Consider the following 22584-nt stretch of genomic DNA (forward strand, 5'->3'; position numbering starts at 1 on the left):
GTTGAGAAAATAATTCAGCATTCAACCTGAAGTATGAAGATAGGCCTCTAAAAGGTTGCTTTGTATCTTTGCTTTGTATCCACTCTCTATTAACTCAAGGTTATCCATGATTATTTGAATTTTCTCACTTGTGTGTTGAACACCTTAACTCTGAATTTGCTTTAAGTTTGTAAGCCTCCAACTCTAACCATTTTATTTAGTCAATCTATCTTAAAAGACCCTTTTTGGTTTAAAAAGAAAATGAATTTTTTCCCATTCTGTTTGAAGGGCCATGATATAGAACTGGCCACAAGCCTATACCCTCTCTCTTCGCCGCACACGTGCTGGTAGAGTTCTGTGCAGTACACTGCCTGGGCTCAGATCGCTGAGGAGCAGAGAAGGCGCTGCAGGAAAGTAAGAATCGTTGCTTTCTTCTAACTCCAATTCTTCTGTCCCGCTGGGTCGCGGAGTGGCAAAAACAAGTGTGTGGCATCCACCACAAGCCACCTGTAGCATTAAACCACAGATTGATTAATCAACATTGGTTTCAAACACAAATAGGTTTTTAAGTTTTCAGCTACAAAACATTTACTTAGTGGTGAACTTCCTAGGTAGTCAGCCATCTCCTCTCCTCCCAAATACATACACACACACACTAATGTGTCTTCTTTAAACACTACAATTGAAAATTAGAACAAGTTTACACACCATTTTCCTTCCAATTCTGTTTCTCCTCATAAAGTTGAGAAAATGCTATTTTAATCTGAGAGTAACATGAACACCTTGAAAAAATCACCCAGAGAAGTTCTACTTGGAAAAAAAGTGATCCAAGAGGAAATCAACCTCTTGGGATAATTATATCTCCAAACCTTTTTCTTTACATGAACACTTTTGAAGTTCAATGCTTTAAAGTTCTTAGAGCAAAATGTAACCATGCATGATGGTGGAACATGAAAATTAAACCAACATTCAAAGAATTTTGAGAAATAAGTGATTTCCAATAAAATGCCTAAAAAACCATTGTGTAGTATTTGTAATACACAGATTTTTTAAAGCAACCTTATAGTGTTCTTCACAGTGATTATAAGAACTCATACTCTGAACCTTTCCTTCATAACATTGTGAAATTATTATTACTATTTTAAATAAGCCTCAGTAATATCTAATTCAACAAATATTTATAGGTGATTGTCAGATACTCTGCTGGCTGCTGGAGGAGACAACAAGCTTTCAGGCATGGCACATTTCTGGTTCTCAAGAGACACAGGGGAGCAAAGCAGGAGAGTCAAGATTAGGGTGAAAAGGACAATGTTCAAAGGAGAATTAGGAAAGGGACAGATTTTCTGAGTGGCATGATGTCTGACATTTGGCTTTTAGGAAATGAGTACACTCATTAGATATAGGCATGATATTCTTTCACACAAACATAAAAGTACCTATTTTCTATGAAATACTGCAAGACTCAAATAAAGGAATATTACCATGTAAACAGGGAAATGTGATGTCCTTACCAATTGAACTATAAATCTCAAAAAATTGGAGCACAAAGTGGGAATGAACTGATTGGTAAAATTCTCCAGTCCAAGTCCTAATTTTCCATGTCGACCATCCCCAAAAGTATACATGAGACCTAAATCTAAAATGCAAAAAAAAAAAAAAAAAAAGAGAGAGAGAGTTATAAAGACTTACTTGTATGGACCTATTTGTAAATAAATATATCTACTTATTTCTTACGTTGCAATTATAATTTCCCCCTCAAATGCTGCACCAAGTTTACTCTGATCCATTGATATTTCCACACTCTCTATGGTCTCTGTGGTCCTGCACGAAACACTAGGCAATAGATACTCTGAGAATAAATCACTAAGCCGTTGGTGGTTTGTGAATTTGAAGCCCAGTCGTGTGAGAACTGTGTGGAACAGCAGCAACCCAGCACAAGCTATCTCTAGATACGCACCATCTTCTCCGGGGGAAGGAGATTTTTGGAGTCTGACCCTCTATGTCCCAATACAATCCAGTGGAAAAACACTCAGGTCTCTCAACCTTGGCACCCTGGACATTTAATGCCAGGTAATTCTCGGTTGTGTGGGTCTGTCCTGTGCCCTGCAGGATGTTCAGCAGCATCCTTGGCTCCTACCTACTAAATGTCCATAAAACACCCTGCCTCTGCAGTTGGGACAATCAAAAAACGTCTCCACTGTTGTGTATCTTGGGGCAACAAGATGGCCACTGGTGGAAAACTAGTGGCTTAGATCAATCCAACTGTCTCTTTCACTAAGTTAGCTCTGGGGCTGTGGAAGCTGCTGAGGGAAATGCCATAAAACGACCCCGGTGACTAGCCCCCATAGCAATGGCAAGGCCTCTACGGTCCACAATAATGTAAGGGGTCTTCCTGCTGCTCCCCAGTTCACCCCTCTGCCCACTGCCAGAGCAACTATTCCAAACCTTCAGTACTCTTCTCAGGCCCTCCTTCACCCCCACTCTCTCAATTGGCGGAAAGTGCCATGGAAGCAGAAGGAAGGAAAGGGGGCCAGGATGGTTGCCGAAGAGGCGGAGTTTCCTTCTGGTCTGGGGATTAGGGGAGGCTTTTAAACAGACCTGAAGGATGATTAAGGTTTTAGCTGCAGGAAAACACATACAAATGCTTTGAATCAAGAGAGAACATAACACAGTTAAGAAAGGCAACCAGTGTGCTTGGAGCACAAAGGGGACAGTGGTATGAGAGGAGTCTGAAGAGGTAGGAAAGAACCATACCACAGAGGACCCTGTTGGTTCATATTAAGAATTTCTGAACTCTATCTTAATGGCAATACATTGAATGAATGGTTTTAAACCAGGAAATGGTAAGATCACATCTGGGAACTTCTAGTTTAAGATGGTAAAGTAATCTCATACTAATAAAATCCAAGAGAACCAAAGGAAAAATGCTGAGAAATAATAACATAATTCAGTAAGTGTCAAGTTCAGAAATTAATACAGAGGGGTGAATGGGTGACGTGGTCGGATAAGTGTTTGAGTCTTGGTTTCAGCTCAGGTTGTGATCTCAAAGTTAGATGAGATTAATCCCTGTGTTGGGTTCTGTGCTCGGCATGGAGTCTGCTTTAGATTCTCTCTCCCTCTGCCCCTCCTGCTTATGCACTTGTCCCCTCTCACTCACTGCTCTTTTTCAAATAAAGAAATCTTTAAAAAAAACTAATAGGTAGAAAAGATCCCCTATTAATAAACAATAACCATATTTAACCCCCAAATTTAGACTCTTATAATTCTTATCATCAACTACTTATTTCCCTTCTTTATATACATTCCTTATCATTCTTTTCTCTTCTTCTTCCTCTTTTGACCCTTGATTTCTTTACCCGAAGTGCTAATTTGTAGGCTTTGTGTTTTAACTTGATTATCTTTACCAGAAAAGATAAACTCTGATCCAAGCTACCTGATTGCACTTCCAACTTGAAAACTTTTGTAAACCACAAGTCATTGGCTACATAACGCGGAACTGGTAAGAACTTACAGATAACTCACTACACACCTCTCATTAGTCCTGGAAAAAAAATTCATAACACCTTTCTCCTGAGAAAGCTTTATGAGCAAAAAGCAAGCAAAAGTAATGTTCAATTGTTTGTACTATAAGTTCTTTCATCAGGGGAAATAGTAGTATGAAAGTTTAACCAAATAATCTAATTGTGTGTTAGATGAGCCATAAAAAGTATGTATTTCCCATCAAAGGCAATTTAGAGTTGATGAAAAATAGCAGTTTAAGGACAGTGAATTGACATTAGGACTTTGCAGTAAGGGATATAGATCAACAATTCTTCTGGGACTATGAATGAATAATAATTCTCTACATTCTATATAGTTCTATTTCATGCTATATTAACATGGACATTGACACTTGAAAATGGGCAGGTAGTTCTCTCTGAAAGGCTCTTTAGGGAAGGAGGAACAGTGTATGGTAGTATACATTGTATTTGTGGATTACTCGTTGTCCCAACTAGATACCATTAGATGAGTTCCATTTAGCAGTAGCTTTTTTAGAAAGAAGGAAACAAATTAAGAAATATAAGTATATAGTTTATTTCAAAATACTCTATAATCTCTACCTTTTTAATGCTTTACTTCATTTGCAGATAGAAATAGTGAATTACAGGGGCTTTTGTTCCAAAGCAATCACAACTGTGGAGACTAACAATTACCTACAGGGAAGAGAGTTATTTCTAGAGTAGAATCTTTACTGAGTCCATAGGTTGAGAAGTAGGCCCAAAGCAGTGTCTCCCTGGATAAAGGAGAAAGTACAGAGCAAAGGGTCTAGGGGAGCCAGGTATCTGCCTAGTGCCCTTTGAGGTGCCTTTCTATCCCTGCGGAGGAAGTAGCGAAGAGTCACTCCTGAAAACGCCTCCTAGTGGCAAAAGCTTCACAGGCATTAACTCAGCCTGTACATAGCTGGGTCAGACTGAATATGGACAACATTTTAAAGTTCTTCTCCGAGTTAAGAGCCTTCAAACTGTTGCAGTTTCAAAAAGATTCCAGCCTTCTGCCAAAGTATAATATGATATTACCTCTGACAACACTGACTTGTTTTGAGGTTCTAATCTTTAGATCATTTATACTGATTTGAAATTGAACTAAAATGTTAAAAAAGAGTTTACAATTTTACACTTTGGCATATTAAACAAGAACTTCCATTTTCTCAGTCACTGATTCCTTTGCTTACGCTAGATACATTCATTCCACACAGTTTGTATTTTGTAGTAAAACATACCCCATTCTAGATATATGTAACAGAAATTCTCATCTATACCTGTTATCAGAGCTGTGTGATTTTCTCCACAGGAAATAGAACTTATTTTCTGATCCGTAATATGCTCAATGACTTTGGGTACTGAAGTTTCAAAAAGAAAGGTACCAAGACCCAGCTGACCAAACTGTCCGAGCCCAAAGGTATACACCGCTCTCTCTGAAAGGGAATGAGCAAATATAAGAAAAAGATTGCAGGGAAGCAGAAACTGTCACCATCATATCTAGAAAACTGTGACATTCAAACTTTCTTAATGAAAGTTAGGTGCCTCTGAAATACCCATGTAAGAATACTGAATACTTAGGTATACATTCTCAATGATGAAGGAGAAGAAAAAAGCTATGGCATGGGCCTGATTTTACCTTTTACATATAACCATAAAAAGAGTTGTTAAAGACACATCAGTCAGTGAACTACCTAACATGTCCCTATAAATTACCACTTAGCTCTTTAAAAATAGCATCAGTTGTCATTAAGCTAATTCCTTTCATTACCTTAAAAAAGTGGGGGGGGGGGGACAGTGGGGCACCTGGGTGGCTCAGTCGTTAAGCATCTGCCCCTCAGGTCATGATCCCAGAGTCTTAGGATCCAGGATCCCTGTTCAGTGGGAAGCCTGCTTCTCCTTCTCTCACTTCCCCTGCTTGTGTTCCCTCTCTCGCTGTCTCTGTGTGTGTGTGTCAAATAAATGAATAAAATCTAAAACAAACAAACAGAGTAGTGTTTCCTACAGAAAAACTCCTACTTCTCAAAAATAGTTTAACAGAACAATCTATTTTGTAAAACAATTTCAGAGGAGAATTTGCATGAGAATTGAAACTTACTATAGATATGCTTGATTAACTCACAGGTAAAGCTCTTTTACTAGGAAGTGCAGTAATAATGAAAGGGGGACAAAAGCTTTTCCTTTACATTAACGTTTTTTAAGTGACTCCAAAGGACCTCCAATAACTTATTAAACATTAGCTCACATGTTCTCGAGAGATGGAAAAGCACAAAAACAGGATAAGTGAGTGGTGATGAAAGGGTCCCTTTACACAACTCTGGCTGGCCCTGAGTCAGGAAGCATGATCTCTTCTCCAAAGCCCCACACATCACCTTTCCATGCTACAGAAGGAAGAGGAAGAGCTTTGGTTTCAGGGAGGAGTCCACACCTCCATTATTACTAGAGGGGGAAAGCAGGCCAGTTACCTAAACTCTCTGATGTTATAATTCCTAACAGGGTTGCTGGGAGGCTTACATGAAAAAACATTCAGGCAGATTTTAACACACACTAGGAAATTTTTTTATAAGATTTTATTTATTTATTTGACAGAGAAAGATCACAAGTAGGCAGAGAGGCAGGCAGAGAGAGAGAGGGGAAGCAGGCTCCCCGCTGAGCAGAGAGCCTGATGCGGGACTCGATCCCAGGACCCTGAGATCATGACCTGAGCTGAAGGCAGCAGCTTAACCCACTGAGCCACCCAGGTGCCCCAAGACATTTTGTTTTAAGAACATTTTTCTAAAAACTAACTAATCAACTCATCTCATTTCTGACAGTGAAGGATCCTGAGGAAAACATAACTATCTACTGTCATATGGTTTTACATTCTTCCTGTCTAATAACACTTCACAAATAAGCCAGAGAGCTCATACCTCTTAAAGAAAATAGGCTGTGTCAAGGATATGAAGCCACACTGAGGCTATGGCAAAACATCCTTATTTTAATGTAAAAATTAGTATAATAACCGTATGGCATGTCACCAGTTCCGAATGTCAGATTAATAGTAGAATGTTGGGTAAATGAAAACAAGTGTCCATCTCTAGCTGGCCAATAACCACTTTAGGTTACGTGGCTATCTGAGATGAGCCTGTGAAATGAGGCCATATAGGCAGCCTGAATCACGTGATAAAAGTTTTGATCCTTACCCTGTTGGGTTTGCTTTCAGGTACTGAGCTGACACTTCTAAAAAATTTTTTAATTATTTTTATTATCATATAATGTATTATTTGCCCCAGGGATACAGGTCTGTGAATCGTCAGGCTTACACATTTCACAGCACTCACCATATCACATGCCCTCCCCAATGTCCATAACCCAACCACCCTCTCCATACCCCCCTCCCCCCAGCAACCCTCAGTTTGTCAGATTATGAGTCTCATGGTTTGTCTCCTCTTTTTTTTTTTTTTAATGACCTAACATTCTTTTTTTTTAAACATGTAACAACTAATATAATTTTTGGTCTCATCACCTTTGTAACATTTAACAATGTAATTCGATGCTAACAAATGATACCCTATTAGGAAACCAGGTTTTAGTAGGTGGCTTCATATGAATACTACTCTAGTTTCTCAGAATACATTTGATTTCATGAACAGTAACTTGTTGCCCTGTAGAGATCATGAGTTTGTCCAAATATAATCTAGAGGGGCGCCTGGGTGGCTCAGTGGGTTAAAGCCTCTGCCTTTAGCTCAGGTCATGATCCCAAGGTCCTGAGATCGAGCCCCGCATCAGGCTCTCTGCTCAGCAGGGAGACTGCTTTCCCCCCACCTCTCTCTGCCTACTTGTGATCTCTGTCAAATAAAATCTTTAAAAATATATATAATCTAGAAAAGCTAAGTTCTTATTTTTCCTTGGGATCCAGACTTCACTGTGGACCCTATCTTACAACCAGGACTTTCTTGGCTTTTGCTAACGCTGACGAAGACATACATCTATCACTCTGCCTCACTTACCCTTTCTCAGGAGTCCACTGTTTCCCTGATTCAAAGGAGAAACTAATCATAGCATCGCCACAACCAGTAGTTTAATTTTCTCACCTCTTATGGTCCCATGGAGTATTACATTTTAAATAAATTCACTGGCAATGAACTAATTTAAATTATCTTTGAAGTATTTTAATGAATGGTACCCCTAAATATTTTAAGATCAGAGTTATAGACAAAAGGAAAAACAATGCTAGGGAAGGCCACCCCATAAAATCATCTAATTCAAACCCTTTCCTTTGGTGAAGGGAAAGCTCTAGAACAGATGGTTAGCTATTCTTTCTTTAAGGTCTTCAAAGTATCCTATAACTCTTAGGTATTCCGTTTAGTACTTAGTCAAACTAATAATCAGTATGTGCTTCAGGTCCACTTCTTCATCAGTTAGGACTAACTATTATATCCATACTGTACTCCAGAACACAGCTTTCTCACCAGGGCTGGCTCATAATAAAGCTCTCACAGGTCCATGGGGAAATGTGAAAAATAGGCAAAGCAGTAAACTTTCCATAGAGATAAGTGAATATAATTTAAGAGGGTGTCTTTTACAATAAAATTGAGAGCTCCTTAATTTTTATTTTGAAATGCCCCTTTATTTATGATATAACGGTGAAAAGGTTGCGTTTGGCCTGCAATACCCTCATTTAGTCAAATGCAAATCAGAAGATCGCAACCATCTGCTGGTCTTCATATTTGTGTCACAAGATTAAAAAACTTAAAATACAATAACTTTACTAGTCTGTGAGATCCCAAAGTCTGCAAAAATCTAGAGAGAATAATTTCTGGCAACATAGTTTTTAACCTCAAAATTAAGTCCACAGAAAGCTAAACGTCTATAATATTGCAAAAAACCCCCACACTTCTGTGTATTTTAAACTTCTAAGCATAATTAAAAGTAACATGGATTATTTGGGTGCTCATTTTATGTAACAATACTTTATACTATATAGTTGAGATGTTATTTTTATATAATCGACATTTGTGTTCTTTAGAATAACCTTCAGTCACCTAATAAATGTTTGTTTAAACTAGAGAAATTATAGAACACATAAAGAATAAGTTGAACTTCTGCCTACCGAATGCATTTTCAGATAATTTATAAAGATTAATTTCTAAGTTTAATTCCTAAAATAAATCTTCTTAAAAATATATGAAAATCCTGGGCGCCTGGGTGGCTCAGTGGGTTAAGCCGCTGCCTTCAGCTCAGGTCATGATCTCAGGGTCCTGGGATCGAGTCCCGAATCGGGCTCTCTGCTCAACAGGGAGCCTGCTTCCTCCTCTCTCTCTCTCTGCCTGCCTCTCTGCCTACTTGTGATCTCTCTCTGTCAAATAAATAAATAAAATCTTAAAAAAATATATATGAAAATCCATTTTGTTAACAGAAATTCAAAGAAATCTTAAACCTCAGAATTATTTCCAAATATAGAATGGAGGCCTTGGAAAAAAATTATTTCTAACTTGGAAACAGATTTCATCTGGGAATTGTAATTCTGGGAAATCACCACTTAAAAAGCATGACTTGGATTAGAACAAAAAGTCAAGGAAAAACGATGTAAGAGAGGAAAATGGAAAGATAAAATATCGCACAATCACCTAGCAACATGAAGCATATCATCTGAGAACTGGATATTATTCAAAATTTGCCTGCAACACTGCTAACTTTCGGTTACTGAAGATTAAGTGGTGACTTCAGAAACTTGTTAATTTCTTTTGGACCAAAAAAAAATATAACAATTCACTAGCTGTATTCCCTGTATGCTACTCAAATTAATGCCGAACAAATCTGGAGGCAGCAATTCGGTAAGCATGTTATCAAGTAGTGTGTATATCTTACCATATTGACTGGAATCCTGAAAAATGAAATGTCATACCAAATATAACATACAGAAGTCAAAATTGACATTGCTAATAAGTGTCTAACTTTCTTTTATTATTTGTAATTTAAAATCTTAACACTTTTTGCTAAATTACTATAATAGAACATAAAAATGCAAAATAGATTACCAAGTTTTATATTCTGAACATTAGAAAGAGAAGAATTATCAATGATACATAGAAAATAGCATGAACAGGGGAAAGAAGGTATTTCAGGAAAAATTATACCAATTTTAGAGAAATATAGAATACACACACACACACACACACACACGAGGAAAACAGTCTATCCTTGAAAACAAGCTAAGAACAATTATCAGCTGCCAAGAAACATGTGAAGATCATGAAAATGTCCATTATGTTGGCAAAAACAATTCCACAAGATTCATTTTTTTCTACTTACAGTTTTCTTCAATAGGCCAAAGATGTGTAGAAACTATGGAAATCAAAGCTAGAGATTTTAATGAAAAGAGATGCAAGGCCAGTTTGTAAGCTCCTAGAAGCACAGACTAGGATGGTGGCGCCAGGGGCTGGGAGGGGGAAAGGGGTGCCCCTAATCAATGAGTATAAGGTTTCAGCTTTGCAAGGTAAGGTCTAGAGGTCTGCTGTACAACACTGTGCCTATAGATAACAATACTGTATTAAAGATTTAAAAATCTTTGAGGAGATTGGATCAGATGTTAAGTATTTTATTCCAAAAGAAGAAAATGAATGTAATTTTTTTTTATTAGCCACCCCAGAAAGCAGGGAATGGAGCAGCAGGAGCCACACGTACCTGTGAGAACCACGGTGTGCCCTCCACCACAAGCTACTTGGACCACCTTCTCAGGAATTCCAGGCACCGGCTGGGGCATTCTGTGATTGACCAGCAGCTGATTGGGAAGACCTAACTTCCCAGACTCTGGTTCTCCAAATGTGTACAGTTCTCCCTCCGCTGTTGAAGGAAAAGAACAATGATCAAGGACGGCATAATTATGGACAAAATACTAGTGTTTGGGGTACACATTCTCATGTTCAATAAAAAATTTAGAAAATATGATCTCCCTGATATGAGGAAGTGGTGATGCAACATGGAGGCTTAAGTGGGTAGAAGAATAAATGAAACAAGATGGGATTGGGAGGGAGACAAACCATAAGTGACTCTTAATCTCACAAAACAAACTGAGGGTTGCCGGGGGGAGGGGGTTGGGGAGAAGGGGGTGGGATTATGGACATTGGGGAGGGTATGTGATTTGGTGAGTGCTGTGAAGTGTGTAAACCTGGTGATTCACAGACCTGGGGATAAAAATATATGTATATAAAAAATATATGTTTATAAAAAATAAAAAATAAAAAAAAATAAAAAAAAAAATTTAGAAAATGACCACTTGATCAGTTTACACTTAAGATATTTTTACTGGATGGTAAGGAAATCAAGCTAAGATTTTCTTTTCTCCTTGATTATGCTAATCCAATTTCTTTATGAATTCACGACCATCGCTACTAATGAAGTAGAAAATGATTTTAGCTGTTTCACATAGAAACCATCTTACTTCTACTTCCTTTTACAGTAAAGCAAAAATGACTAGACATTAAGCCTCCATTAGGACATGGATTTTGTCTTGTTCACTTGGGTATTCCAAGAACCTAGCAATGTCTGGTATATGAAATATTCAATGAATGCTTGTGAAATAAAAAATTGCTTTTATGAAACTGGTTTTAAGGAAATGCATTTCTGTGTGAATATGTTGACTGAGCCTTAAAATAGCAGATTTTGTACAATTTAATGGCACTTCCTCCAGATTCTCTTTTATCAAGGAACTCGTGATGTTTAATCACTGTCTTGTCCATACCAACACTACTAACTTGCTCTCTTATTATACTTATCACACTATGACTTGAGCTTCTTGAAAGCAGGAACTTCTTAGAATTCATTTCTATGAACTGAATGGAGTTCTATAAGCAAGAATTTAAAAACCTTTGTAGATATATAACCTAATCGGACACAGAACCTGTTGCCATTCATGTCAGGAGAGAGGTAACACAGTAAATCTGGTTGTTTATTATGTATTTGTTATTTGCATATCTCTAAGAGAACGATGATTGGTCACTGACCAACCCCTGGGAATGTGGCCCTTGGAGTGTTATGTTAGTGACTGATGATTTTGTTTTGTAACCCAAACAGCAAATTATGCCAACTGGGGTTCGTTCTTAGGGTTGCTTTGAACAACCATCAACACTGATGATGTACACTTGATGATGTATCAATGTTAAGGGATCAGAGTTTCAGTCACGGTGAGTAGTTGCTAGCAGGGTATCCCTACATAATCAGCACTCCCACACAGAAGCCAAAGACCCTGAGAAGAGTGGGCTTCTCTGGGCAGGGACATGAGGCACACATCCCTGTAGTTCAAAGCATGTCTTGTGCCGCAAAGAGTAAGGACTAGGAAGTGTATGTGAGACTACCCTGGAGGACACAGATCTCCTTCCAGCCGTTTTTGCTCTGTATCCTTTGCTGTGATAAATCTTAGCTGTGAGTAGAACTCAAGCTATTGCAGCTTGAGAGTTCTCCTAGCAAAACAGAACTTAGGGAAGTTGTGGGACATTCAACACACATAGTATGCACCACTGAAAACTTGGGTCAAATACTACAAACCCAGCTCTACTGATTTTCTGGAGTGATCTGCACAGAAAATGAAATTTTTTGAACTACAGCTTTCTAAAAAGTATTTAGCACCAGCACAGAAATGCTCTTCTGGCTCCCTTCCTCTTTTTCCCATGCCTCTTGCCTCTGATATGAAAGGAGTTAGTAGGCCAGATGAGTTTCTTTCCACTTTTGTCTATAAATTCCTGCTGCTCCTCACACCTTAACATGGGTGAATTGTATGGTATGTGAGCTATATATGTCAATAAAGCTGGTCTTGTGTATGTTTTTTTTTAATTTTTAATATTAGTTTCAGGTGTACTATATGGTGAGTCAACACTTCCATGCACTACCAGGTACTCGTCACGACAAGTGCCCTCTTTAATCCCCATCACCTAGTTCACCCACCCCACCTACCTTCCCCCAACCATCAGATTATTCTCTACAGTTAAGAGTCTGATTCTTAATTTCTCTTTTTTCCCCTTTGCTCGTTTGTCTTCTTTCTTAAATTCCACCCCATAAAGCTGTTTTTTTTTTTTTAAAGGCATAAATATAAACAAAACAAAAAAAGCCCCGTGTAATGCCTGTTGGCTACAATGAGCAATTCCTTGTTTTCCTACTGGCTGAAAGCAGAGTTTAGTCATAAAATTGAATTTGTCAGTTTTGTTAAAATCTAAATAAGACAATGCTCTTGCTTGGGATTTTTGTGTTTTTCCGTTTGTGTTTTTTGTTTGTCTCATAAACAAAGTGAGCACTACACCAACCCCAGGATCCAGAAAGTTGCCAGTTAGTTGGTAGGTAGCACTGCCCCAAGGAACACAGTTAATTGTTCATTCACTTATTCCCTCATTTGACGATATTTATTATTAGTTTGTCCAAGATACAAGCTGATAGAGTGGCAAACAATGGCAGCTGAGTCAGAGTTTGCCCTCTCTTGGTACCATGGTGCTACCAATTCACCAGTAAATCCGAGGGCCACTGGAATGGGTCAGTCAGCACTTTCTAAATCTGAATCTGAGAAGCACAGAATGGAAAACAAAGACTTAGAGATATCTAAAAGGGGCCAGAAAACTATTTCCTCAGGTGTTTTTGCTGTTAAAAAAAACCCACCAATCGAACGATCACACTTCTACCACTCTCTATGTAGACACAGACTCAAATAAACATTTCAAATATTTAACTAAGGCAGATAAAGGTTGCCAGGGAGCCCCAGAAAGGGAGAGATTGGGGATGCTAAGCAAAGTTTGGCAAAGGAAATCCTGTCTCATACTGAGCAATCTTCCCTTTCCACCTACTCTACATCCCTGCTCTCACCATGGAAGTGTATGACTCCCTTACTGAACTGATAAAAGCAAATTAGCAGGACAAAAGTAGACAAGGTCTAAGTACAGAGGCAAGTGCACCCAAGGGAAAGTGGCCCATAGATCTCATTTCCAATGTCAAGCAATCCAAGAAGTTGAGAACCAAGGTTTAGAAGTTTCTAACACACACATTTTGCTTTTCTAATATTCACAAAAAAAGTTAACGTCTCAGAGAAAGTAAACTCTCATTAAAATGCAGAAAACACTGTGACCCAAAATGGACCACTATTATTTCATGACAGACTGCCATGGCATTATTTCCACAGTATGGTAGAGAATTAGATTTTATTATCAATTGAGTAAACACTTAGAAATAGGAGGTAACATGATGAATCCAAAATGTTCTGTCTTACTTGTTACAAAAGCTGAGTGATAATATCCACAGGAGATCCAGGAGATAGGTTTCCCAACAGTCACTTGTTGAGGGACACACACATTAGTTATATTTTTTAAACCAATTTGCCCTTCGGAATTGTCACCCCACATAAAAAGCTCTCCATCCTCTACAAAGAAAACACAAGGAGGAAAACAAGGTTTTAGGAGGTAGCAAGGCTATCGAGTTATTATATTTCCAACACAGCACTTATTCTTTAATTCAGAAAAACTATGTGTCTTGATAGAAAAGTGCAACTAAGACATTCACACCAGCTAGCTGCATAAGAGTTCAATTTTAACAGGAAAGGCTTCTAGGATAATAAAAGAGGATAACATGATGTAAATCGTGTCCATATTTTTATCTCAACAGCAAAGACAGAATCTTCTTTCCTTTTCTTAGTTTACCATCTCCGAACAGCAAATGTTTCTTCCTCTCAAGCACTCAGACTGCAAACGAACTGAACAACAGCATAAGCAGCCCTGGACCTTTCCTGGGCAAGTCCCTGGTCAAAACGGCCTGGAGGACCTTACTCTTAAGAACACTATATAAACGTTTTAATGTTTTGAAGAAAAACAAAAAAGAAAAAGAAATGCAGTTCAGGGTGGTTTTTGTTTTGTCTTGTTTTGTTTTACAATTTATCCTTGAAAACACACACTGCAGCTTCAGAGATTAGGGAGCCACCTGAGCACACAGAGCATCTCCAGAATGCAGCAGCTTGTGCTCTTTCTGATTAGGGTTTCAAGGGAAGGAGAAATGAAACTAGGCAAAATATTTTAGGAAGGAAATTATCAAGACTTAGGTCTTTTAATTCATTTAAATTTTTTAAAACTTTGAAGTGGTTTAATAATAAGCCAAATTAAAGGAAAATGGAAAATCAGAACCATAAGGACATCGAGAGGCTAAGTGACAGTGGATGGTACTGCAGGCACGGTGCTGCCATGTGACTCCAGCCCTCCTGGCAGCTGGAGTGGCACCAGGGGCCACTCAGCTCCCCTACTGGAGCGGAGAAGCCCACTGTAGCTCCTTCACAGACACCGTGGGTACCTTGGCTCCCATGTTAAAGACATTTCTCATATGGGCTTAGAGAGGGAGAGCAGAGAGATGCAATGACCAATACAGACTGTGTAATTTATTTTGTTTTTTAAAGTGTATTTATTTAAGTAAACTCTATGCCCAAGGTGGGGCTCAAACTCACAACCCAAGATCAGCCACGCGCTCTTCCAATTGAGCCAGCCAGGCACACCCCAGACCATATTCTGATAACACATATCCAACCGATTTCTCTGTTTCTGATAGCAACTTATTAGAGCTGCAAATATAATGTCCAGAACACAGGATGAATATTTAGTATCTACAGGAGTAGATGGAAGCATGGCAGCTACGTGTGTTTATGTCTAAACCTAGGTAAGCACAAAACTGAACTATATGTCATGATTCAAAGTTCAATTTTTATGTCTTCTGAAAACACATGGTTAAGGAAAGAAAACGAAACAGACCGCTGGGGTCAGGTGACTCAGTTGGCTTATCCTGGTCTAACGGAAAGGAACGATTCCCAGCCTGATGTGGAACAAATTCTCACCAGTTAGTGCAGCTGAAGTGTTGGATCCAGCAGAGAGCTGTTTAATCTTATGCTGGGAAGTAAAAAAACTAATTAGATGAAAAGAGTTTCTCTCGTCAGTGTCACCAAGTCCCAGCTGTCCTTCATTATTTCCTCCAGCTGCATATACTTTGCCTCCTTCTGCACATGGAAAAGGAAAGAAACATCCATATACTACAGTCACCATCTTTACGAGACAGGCCAGTTTCCAGATATTTCCTCTATTAACAGTGAAGGAAGCCGAAAGCTGACATTATCCCACCATTTGGTGAACAACTCCAATTCGTTGTCAAAAATCAAGCAAAACAAGCAAGGTTATGCATTTTTGTGAGATTTTCTAAATTGGTCTAGAGCTTAAGTAGCAACTAAAATGCACAGAACGTGCAGAATGTATTTCCTCGCTAATGCAGCGCTTTATTAAATCAGAGCAAAAAGAGAAAAGTAATTTCCAAATTAGTTTATAATCCAAATCAAACTATTTTAAAAGAGATGTGGTTCATTAATTTTAACTTCCATACCCATTAAAGTTGAGATATAATATGTAATGAGTAAAATGAGGCAAATCCAGAAAGAATATAATTAGAAACATGAAAATTCTATATGTATTTTAATTTTCTAGCTAAACAAGAAGGCAATATAGTATTGTGTTTTAGGAGAAAGGACTGAAGAGCCAGATTTCCTGGATGCAAATGCTGGCCTGCCATTCGTGAGGTGTGTGACCTAGGCAAGCTGTGCGTCACAGTGGCTCTCATATTCCTCATCTGCAAAATGGGGATAAGAATAGTGCCTACTTCACAGAGTTGTTAATGAAGATCACATTAGTCTACGGCCATACCACCCTGAATGTGCCTGATCTCATATGAAGATCACATTAGCTGACATTTATAAAATTCTTAGAACGGCATATGTTTGTTGTACACACTATATAAATGTGTGTTAATTACTTTATTAATTAAATATGAAGTATATCATGCCTAGATAATAAAAATTGTCAGTAAGCTCAAAAGTAATGAAGATTTTTAAAAACATACACATATTAAAACTTAGTTTTAGGGACGCCTGGGTGGCTCAGTTGGTTGGACGACTGCCTTCGGCTCAGGTCATGATCCTGGAGTCCCGAGATTGAGTCCCGCATCAGGTTCCCAGCTCCATGGGGAGTCTGCTTCGCTCTCTGACCTTCTCCTCGCTCATGCTCTCTCTCACTGTCTCTCTCTCAAATAAATAAATAAAATCTTAAAAAAAAAAAACTTAGTTTTATCTGTCATACAGATGCACACAAAGGTAAAGCCTCACTAAATTATAGGGGAAACTGTGAGCAAAACCAACCTGAGTCAGTAAAAATTTAAGATATTATTTTAGAAAAGATGAAATCTAATTGAGGAACCAAGACCAGCTTTCCAATGGAACATACGACAAGGCCATGGAATTTAACACATATTGGGTGAACCAGAGTTGGTGGAATGCTAAAGCAGTTCAGAGGATGACATGAGTCAAAGTTGAAGAGCCACAGAAAGCTCCATGGAAGAAGACTTAATACTGGATCTTAAAAGACAAGAATCTGTATAAGAGAAAGACATTTTAGCAAGGCAAACGTATGAATGAGGGGAAAGGGCCAAGGAGGAGCCAGAGACGATGAGAATAACCTGAACACAGAAGAGGCTATGGGGGTGGGCGGCAGGAGGTGGGGGGAAGGAGGTAGGAAAGGTAGCTCAGTGATCAGCGCCTGGATGGCCACTTGTTCCAGGAGCATTTGTTGAAAAGACTACCTTTTCTCCATTGAATTGCCTTGGCACTTTTGCCAAACATTAGTTGGGCATGTATGTGTGTGTCTACTTCTGGACTCTGTTTTGTTCTGATAATCTCTGTCTCTCTTTTTGCCAGCAGCCCAATGTCTTGATTACTGTGGCTTTAAAGGTCTTGAAATCAGTAGTGGTGGTCCTCTGCTTTTGTTTTTTATAAAAACTGTTTTGGCTATTCTGGGTCTTGTCCTTTTCCATACAAACTTTAAAAACACCTTTTGAGTTTCTACACACAGACGTATACAGCCCATTTGGATTTTAATTGGAACTATGTTCACATCAATAGCCTTTTGGGGGTAGGTCCCACTCAACCTCAGAAAAGAGGAAAGCGCAAGACCAGGAGCGGGCGGCCCCTGAGGTGTACACATAGGTAAGGATGGGCTGCCCCTTGACATAATCCAAGATTTTCTGCAGGCATGTAACATTTGTCTATGTATTTTCTTTTAAATTTTTTTAATGATTTTATTTATTTATTTGAGAGAGAGAGAGAGAGAGCGCACGCGCCAGCATGAGAGGAGAGAGATCAGCGGGAGGGCTCAGCAGGGAGTCTGATGTGGAACTCGATTCCAGGACTCCAGGATCATGACCTGAGCCGAAGGCAGTCGCTTAACCTACTGAGCCACCCAGGCGCCCCTATCTATGTATTTTCAAAGGCAAACAAGTGTGCTAACCATTTATATTTTAAAAAATCCTAATCTTATTATTGCCAAGGTACCATTTCTATTAATTTTACAAAACCATACTGGAGATCTGTTCTCAAGTTGGGAAGGAAGTCACACAGATTGAATACTATACCTGTTGAAACTAGGGTGTGGTTCCGTCCACAGGCAGCAAATTTCACTTTTTCAGGTTTTAAAGCTAAAAATATTTTAAAAATGACAAAAGATTTTATGTTTACAACAGTGATAAATAACACAGGTCAAATGGTAACTAACCAGTAGAAATGAGATTTTAAACCCAAGCCTGACTCCAAAGTTCTTAATTAATAAGCCAGAAGTTTTTAGAACTAGCTGTGCATCATAATGACCAGTGGAGCTTTGAGAAAAGTACAGATAGCTCAGCCCTACCCCTGGAGAATCTGAGTCAGCAGGTCTGAGGTAAGGCCTAGGCATCTAAGTGTTTTTAAAATGTCCACAGGTAATGATTATGTACTGAGATTCATGGCACTGTTACACTGCCTCCTCACCAAACTAATCACCTAGTCCCTAATCTGCTATCGCCATTGTCAAGCTCACCTTCTATCTCACACAGCGAAACACTACAAGTCCAAGAGTCACAGGTATAACCTATGGTAAAGCTCTTCACTCATTCATTTACATGTTCAAAAGAGATTTAAAGAACACTGCCTAAGTGCTTACCATAGAGGCTGCAAAAATCACTAAGACAGAGTCTCTGGTGTCAAAGATCTCACAGTCTAGACAATCCTGTTACTTCATCTATTAGATATTTGAGAGTAAAGATCATGTGAATAAACCCAGGGTTTAAAAAAAAAACCCCAGGGTTTAGTAGATTGTGCTCAATAAATACTTTTTGACCAAGTGGAATACTTTGAAAATTCCATAACATTATCTATAAATAGCATGGATATGCTAAACTACACTGACATTTTGAGCTGAAATTACAAATTTGGATAGGAAGATTAAGAATATTGCTCTTGTCACATCCCAAGGAATCTCCATCACCTGTTCACAGGTTACAGCAAAATAGAAGCTTTACACATAATGCCAGGAAAGCTTTGTAAAGGTATTATATATCCCATATTTTCTGGGAGAGTCCTGATTTAAAATATTTTGTCCTGTACTTTTAAGGACACTACTAATCAACCCCTAGTCCAAATGTCTCAGTCAGTACATCTACTCACTATATACAGCAGGGTCAAGTATAATTCATAAAGCCAACAGCTACCTAGAACCATGATGCCAACAACTCTAACAAGTAAAACAAAGCTCAAAATTCTTATATATTGTATTGGTTATTCTTTGTATATATAATAACAGTAATATTTAAGCAGGTTAACAAACAGGCAAAATAAAAGGATATTCAAATGTAATACTGAAGAATCATCACTTCCTTTGTGTTCTTTGGGTTTAAAAGCAATGTGATTTTTAGACCCTAACACATAAAAGTAGTTCTGATTATCATATAAAAAATAAAGTCAGACACCAATAATAGCCAAGTAAATAATGGAAAATAAAGAACTAAGGGCTTTATTATTCCTAATATATTAAAGAACATCACAATCAATACAAAGTACTTTATGAGGTTTAAGTATTTAAAGCAATAAAGAAGAAAAGACCCCAAACCTTTGACACACGTTGGCTTGTTAATAGTTGACTTTGATCCTAATCCTAACTGGCCCCAGTTGTTACTGCCAAACATGTAAAGTTTATTATTTCCTGGTGGGAAGGAAAAAGACATAAGAAATCGAAGCATTTTCAACATAAAGTGATGTGAGATCAAGTCATCACAAAGCAATAAAAAAGGCTACACTTAAAAGTTGTATTGCTTTCCCGTGTTCAAACAGGTTACCTTGCCCAGGTTAAAATGAATTATTTTAACTGTCCATTACAGGTTACCAGATTCTGTTAGGTGTAAAAAGTTTCTAAGATTATGCAGTAGTCAGTTTGATTATATAGATATATTAAAATAAATTTATTCCAAGAAAGTAGCATTTATACAAAATCCTATTTAAATATGCCAAGGGGATTTAAAATTTAAAACACTCCCTTGATGCATCACATTGTCAAGAAATCTCTGATGAAAGAAAGAAAAAACATTATTCTGGTAAAGGAAAGTATATTCAACATGTTTGAAACACAGCACATCTATAATATCTAGGATTCTTTCAGGATTACCATCCTCACTTAGGATTTCAGTACTAACCTGTAACAATAGCAGTATGTTCATCTCCACATGAAAGAAATGTAGGTATGTCATTTTTAAACCAAAATTTGCTGGGAATATTTTCAGCAAATTTAGTTTTTCCAAATGTAAACACAGCACCCGAACCTGCAAATATATGATAGTTTCTATTTTACAACTTTTACTATGTTGTCTGTTACCAAAATTTTTTTTTCGGTAATTTATCTGTACAGATTCCTTGTCTCATGGCAGCTCTGCTCCACTCCAGCACTGTTTACATCCTCCTTCTACCTTAATTCAGTCTTACTGCTCAGACTTTATTCTGGTTTTATTTATGAAATCTACTAAATAAGTATTACTTATTTACTGGAGGAAAGTAGGGGGAAAAAAAAAAAAAAAGGTAAGGCAGTCCTCCGTTACTGAAAGTCTGTTTCCCCCGATGGACCATCTGCTCCCTGGAATGAGCTGATTGATAACAATCCTGCCCTATTAACACTGGTTTACAACACCTCATGGTCTAGCCTGACTGAAGGCTTTTCTCCACACACGGGACTAGGACAGTATTGAGTTTCATTTTTAGCATCATGTCCATAGAGTATGTTGAGATTTAACACTCTTAAGTCATTAAACACTACCTGATATGAGTAGTAGTCACAAACTATTTTGGTCCAGTACCATTTTAGAGAAAGATCAAAAATCCCTACCAGTTCTCTATAACATTTTAAACACACACACACGCACGCACGCACGCACGCACACGAGGCCAGATCCAACTTTTGAGATAATCTCAAGGAGAATAATCACACAGAAAGAAACTAATGGGTGCCATAAAGTAAATATAGGGAACATAAGTATTAATAATAAATGATAATGTACAAGGGACTAGCCACTATGAAAAACCCTTTGAGAACAATTGTGAGGTGTGTCAATTGAAACCAATTACTTAGATTGGAAAGGCCAGGTTCTAGAACACACTTTGGGTATTTCTAGAATGAATAATTTCGTTTTGTTCTATTCTGGCTTCCCAGTTAGCCTGCCCTGATACCCTCACCCCAAGCCAAGGTTTGGTGGCTTGCTCTGTCCCCTAGTAGTTATTATCTATTGTGAAATGGTACTATCATTATGCTTACTTTCTAGTATTTCTCACTAGATTGTGAACTCCAGGAGGTCAGGAATCTAATCATGTTAGAGACAAGAACATGGCAGAAAACGCTACACACACACACTTGATACTGCTGTAATCCAGTACTTTTTTTTTTTTTTAATTTTTGGTCTTGACCCATTAGTGGGTGAGAAAATCAATTTAGTAAGTCACGACTATCATTTTCAAAGGAATGTACTATACGACAGACCTGAGAGCAACCAAGTGGTTAGAGTAAGCACCACTTCATGAAACTTGTTACACTATATGTGTGGTACAGCGTCACAATGTCAAACGTATTTCTGCAGCTCAGGGTTAAAGTTTTACAAGAGCGCTCGTTAATGGCTCCCACCGCCCCTTTTCTCTAAGTAGCTTTCCCCTCTCGTCTGTTACCCCACGCCCCCTAGTCACCCACTCTTTACTGCAATCAATACATAACTGGGTCTTGGGGACCTCGAAGGGGGTACTTTGGGAAATTTATAGGGAGGTAAAAACTGCCCCTGCGTTCGAGAAACTCATCGAAAGCTTATTTCAAAAGAAAGAGAAAATAAAAAACACAAGCACCCCTTCCCCGTGCTCCCCCTGCCCTTCCTTTCTGTTCCTCTCAGACTATCGCCCAGACGCGGCCCGAGCTCCAGACCCCGTCCGGCGGCCGTTGCCTGGGCCTTTCCCTCGATGGGGCGGCCCGGAGGCGGGACCTGGCCGCCTGCCCGCCCGCGGACCCTCCCTCCCGGCCCGCCACCAACCCCGCGGACGCGACTCACCGGGCACCACCTCCTCGGGTTCCCCCATGCCAAGGGGGATGCGGGGAGCCTGCGCCTGACCCGGAAAGGTGGCGGGGGCGACTCGGTGGGGCCTATGGCAGGGCCTCAGTCCCGACGCGGGCCGCGGAAGCCCCCCGGGCCTCCATAGCGACACCCCGGACATCGGCTACTACCGCGTCCCCGGAAGTCAACAAACAGCCGCTAGGGGCAACGGAGGCGGAACGTTGGGGCGCGAGGCGGGGCCGACGACGGGGGAGAGGAGCAGTGGGCCGGGCGGCCGGCACGGCGCGGGCGCAGGCGCAGACGCAGCGGGCGGGGCGGTAGAGGGCGCGCGCCCTCTGGTGGCCGGGAGGAGAGGGGCGGCCACGCCGCGCGCAGGGATGCTTCTGAGGCTGCTCGCTGATCGTGGTGGTTTATCTAGGCCTGGCAGGGACCTCGTAAGCGTAATGACAAACGTCACAAATATCACATACTCTGTCACTCAGACTATGTGACATAGGCAACCCTCGACACATAACCATAACAATACTAGTAATAAGTGACCATCTCTAACTATAAATGAAATAGAGACTCTGCTAAATATCCAAAACGCATTTGTATTCCCAGCATGTAACCGGAGACCTTCCGTATACTAGATGCTCATTAAATCTTTTTCGAATGAATGAATCCTACC

At 39.3% G+C, this 22584-nt stretch overlaps 1 protein-coding gene across 4 annotated transcripts in view; it reads right to left on the reverse strand.

The window, feature by feature from the left end:
* Window positions 1–22278, reverse strand: part of RPGR (retinitis pigmentosa GTPase regulator) — an 86519-nt gene extending 64241 nt beyond the window's left edge. For all 4 annotated transcript variants that reach the window (XM_059156691.1, XM_059156688.1, XM_059156690.1 and 1 more), the window contains exons 1-10: window positions 21912–22278; window positions 20028–20153; window positions 19448–19540; window positions 17940–18002; window positions 15328–15486; window positions 13726–13875; window positions 10164–10322; window positions 4778–4933; window positions 1491–1615; window positions 301–486 (exon numbers count right to left, since the gene is read on the reverse strand). In XM_059156691.1, coding sequence (XP_059012674.1) covers window positions 301–486; window positions 1491–1615; window positions 4778–4933; window positions 10164–10322; window positions 13726–13875; window positions 15328–15486; window positions 17940–18002; window positions 19448–19540; window positions 20028–20153; window positions 21912–22074 — 1380 coding nt within the window. In that variant the 5' untranslated portion in view covers window positions 22075–22278. The remainder of the gene's footprint in view (window positions 1–300; window positions 487–1490; window positions 1616–4777; window positions 4934–10163; window positions 10323–13725; window positions 13876–15327; window positions 15487–17939; window positions 18003–19447; window positions 19541–20027; window positions 20154–21911) is intronic.
* Window positions 22279–22584: the final 306 nt, after the last annotated feature.

Source organism: Mustela lutreola, chromosome X, assembly GCF_030435805.1.
Source record: "Mustela lutreola isolate mMusLut2 chromosome X, mMusLut2.pri, whole genome shotgun sequence".
Lineage (NCBI taxonomy): Eukaryota > Metazoa > Chordata > Mammalia > Carnivora > Mustelidae > Mustela > Mustela lutreola.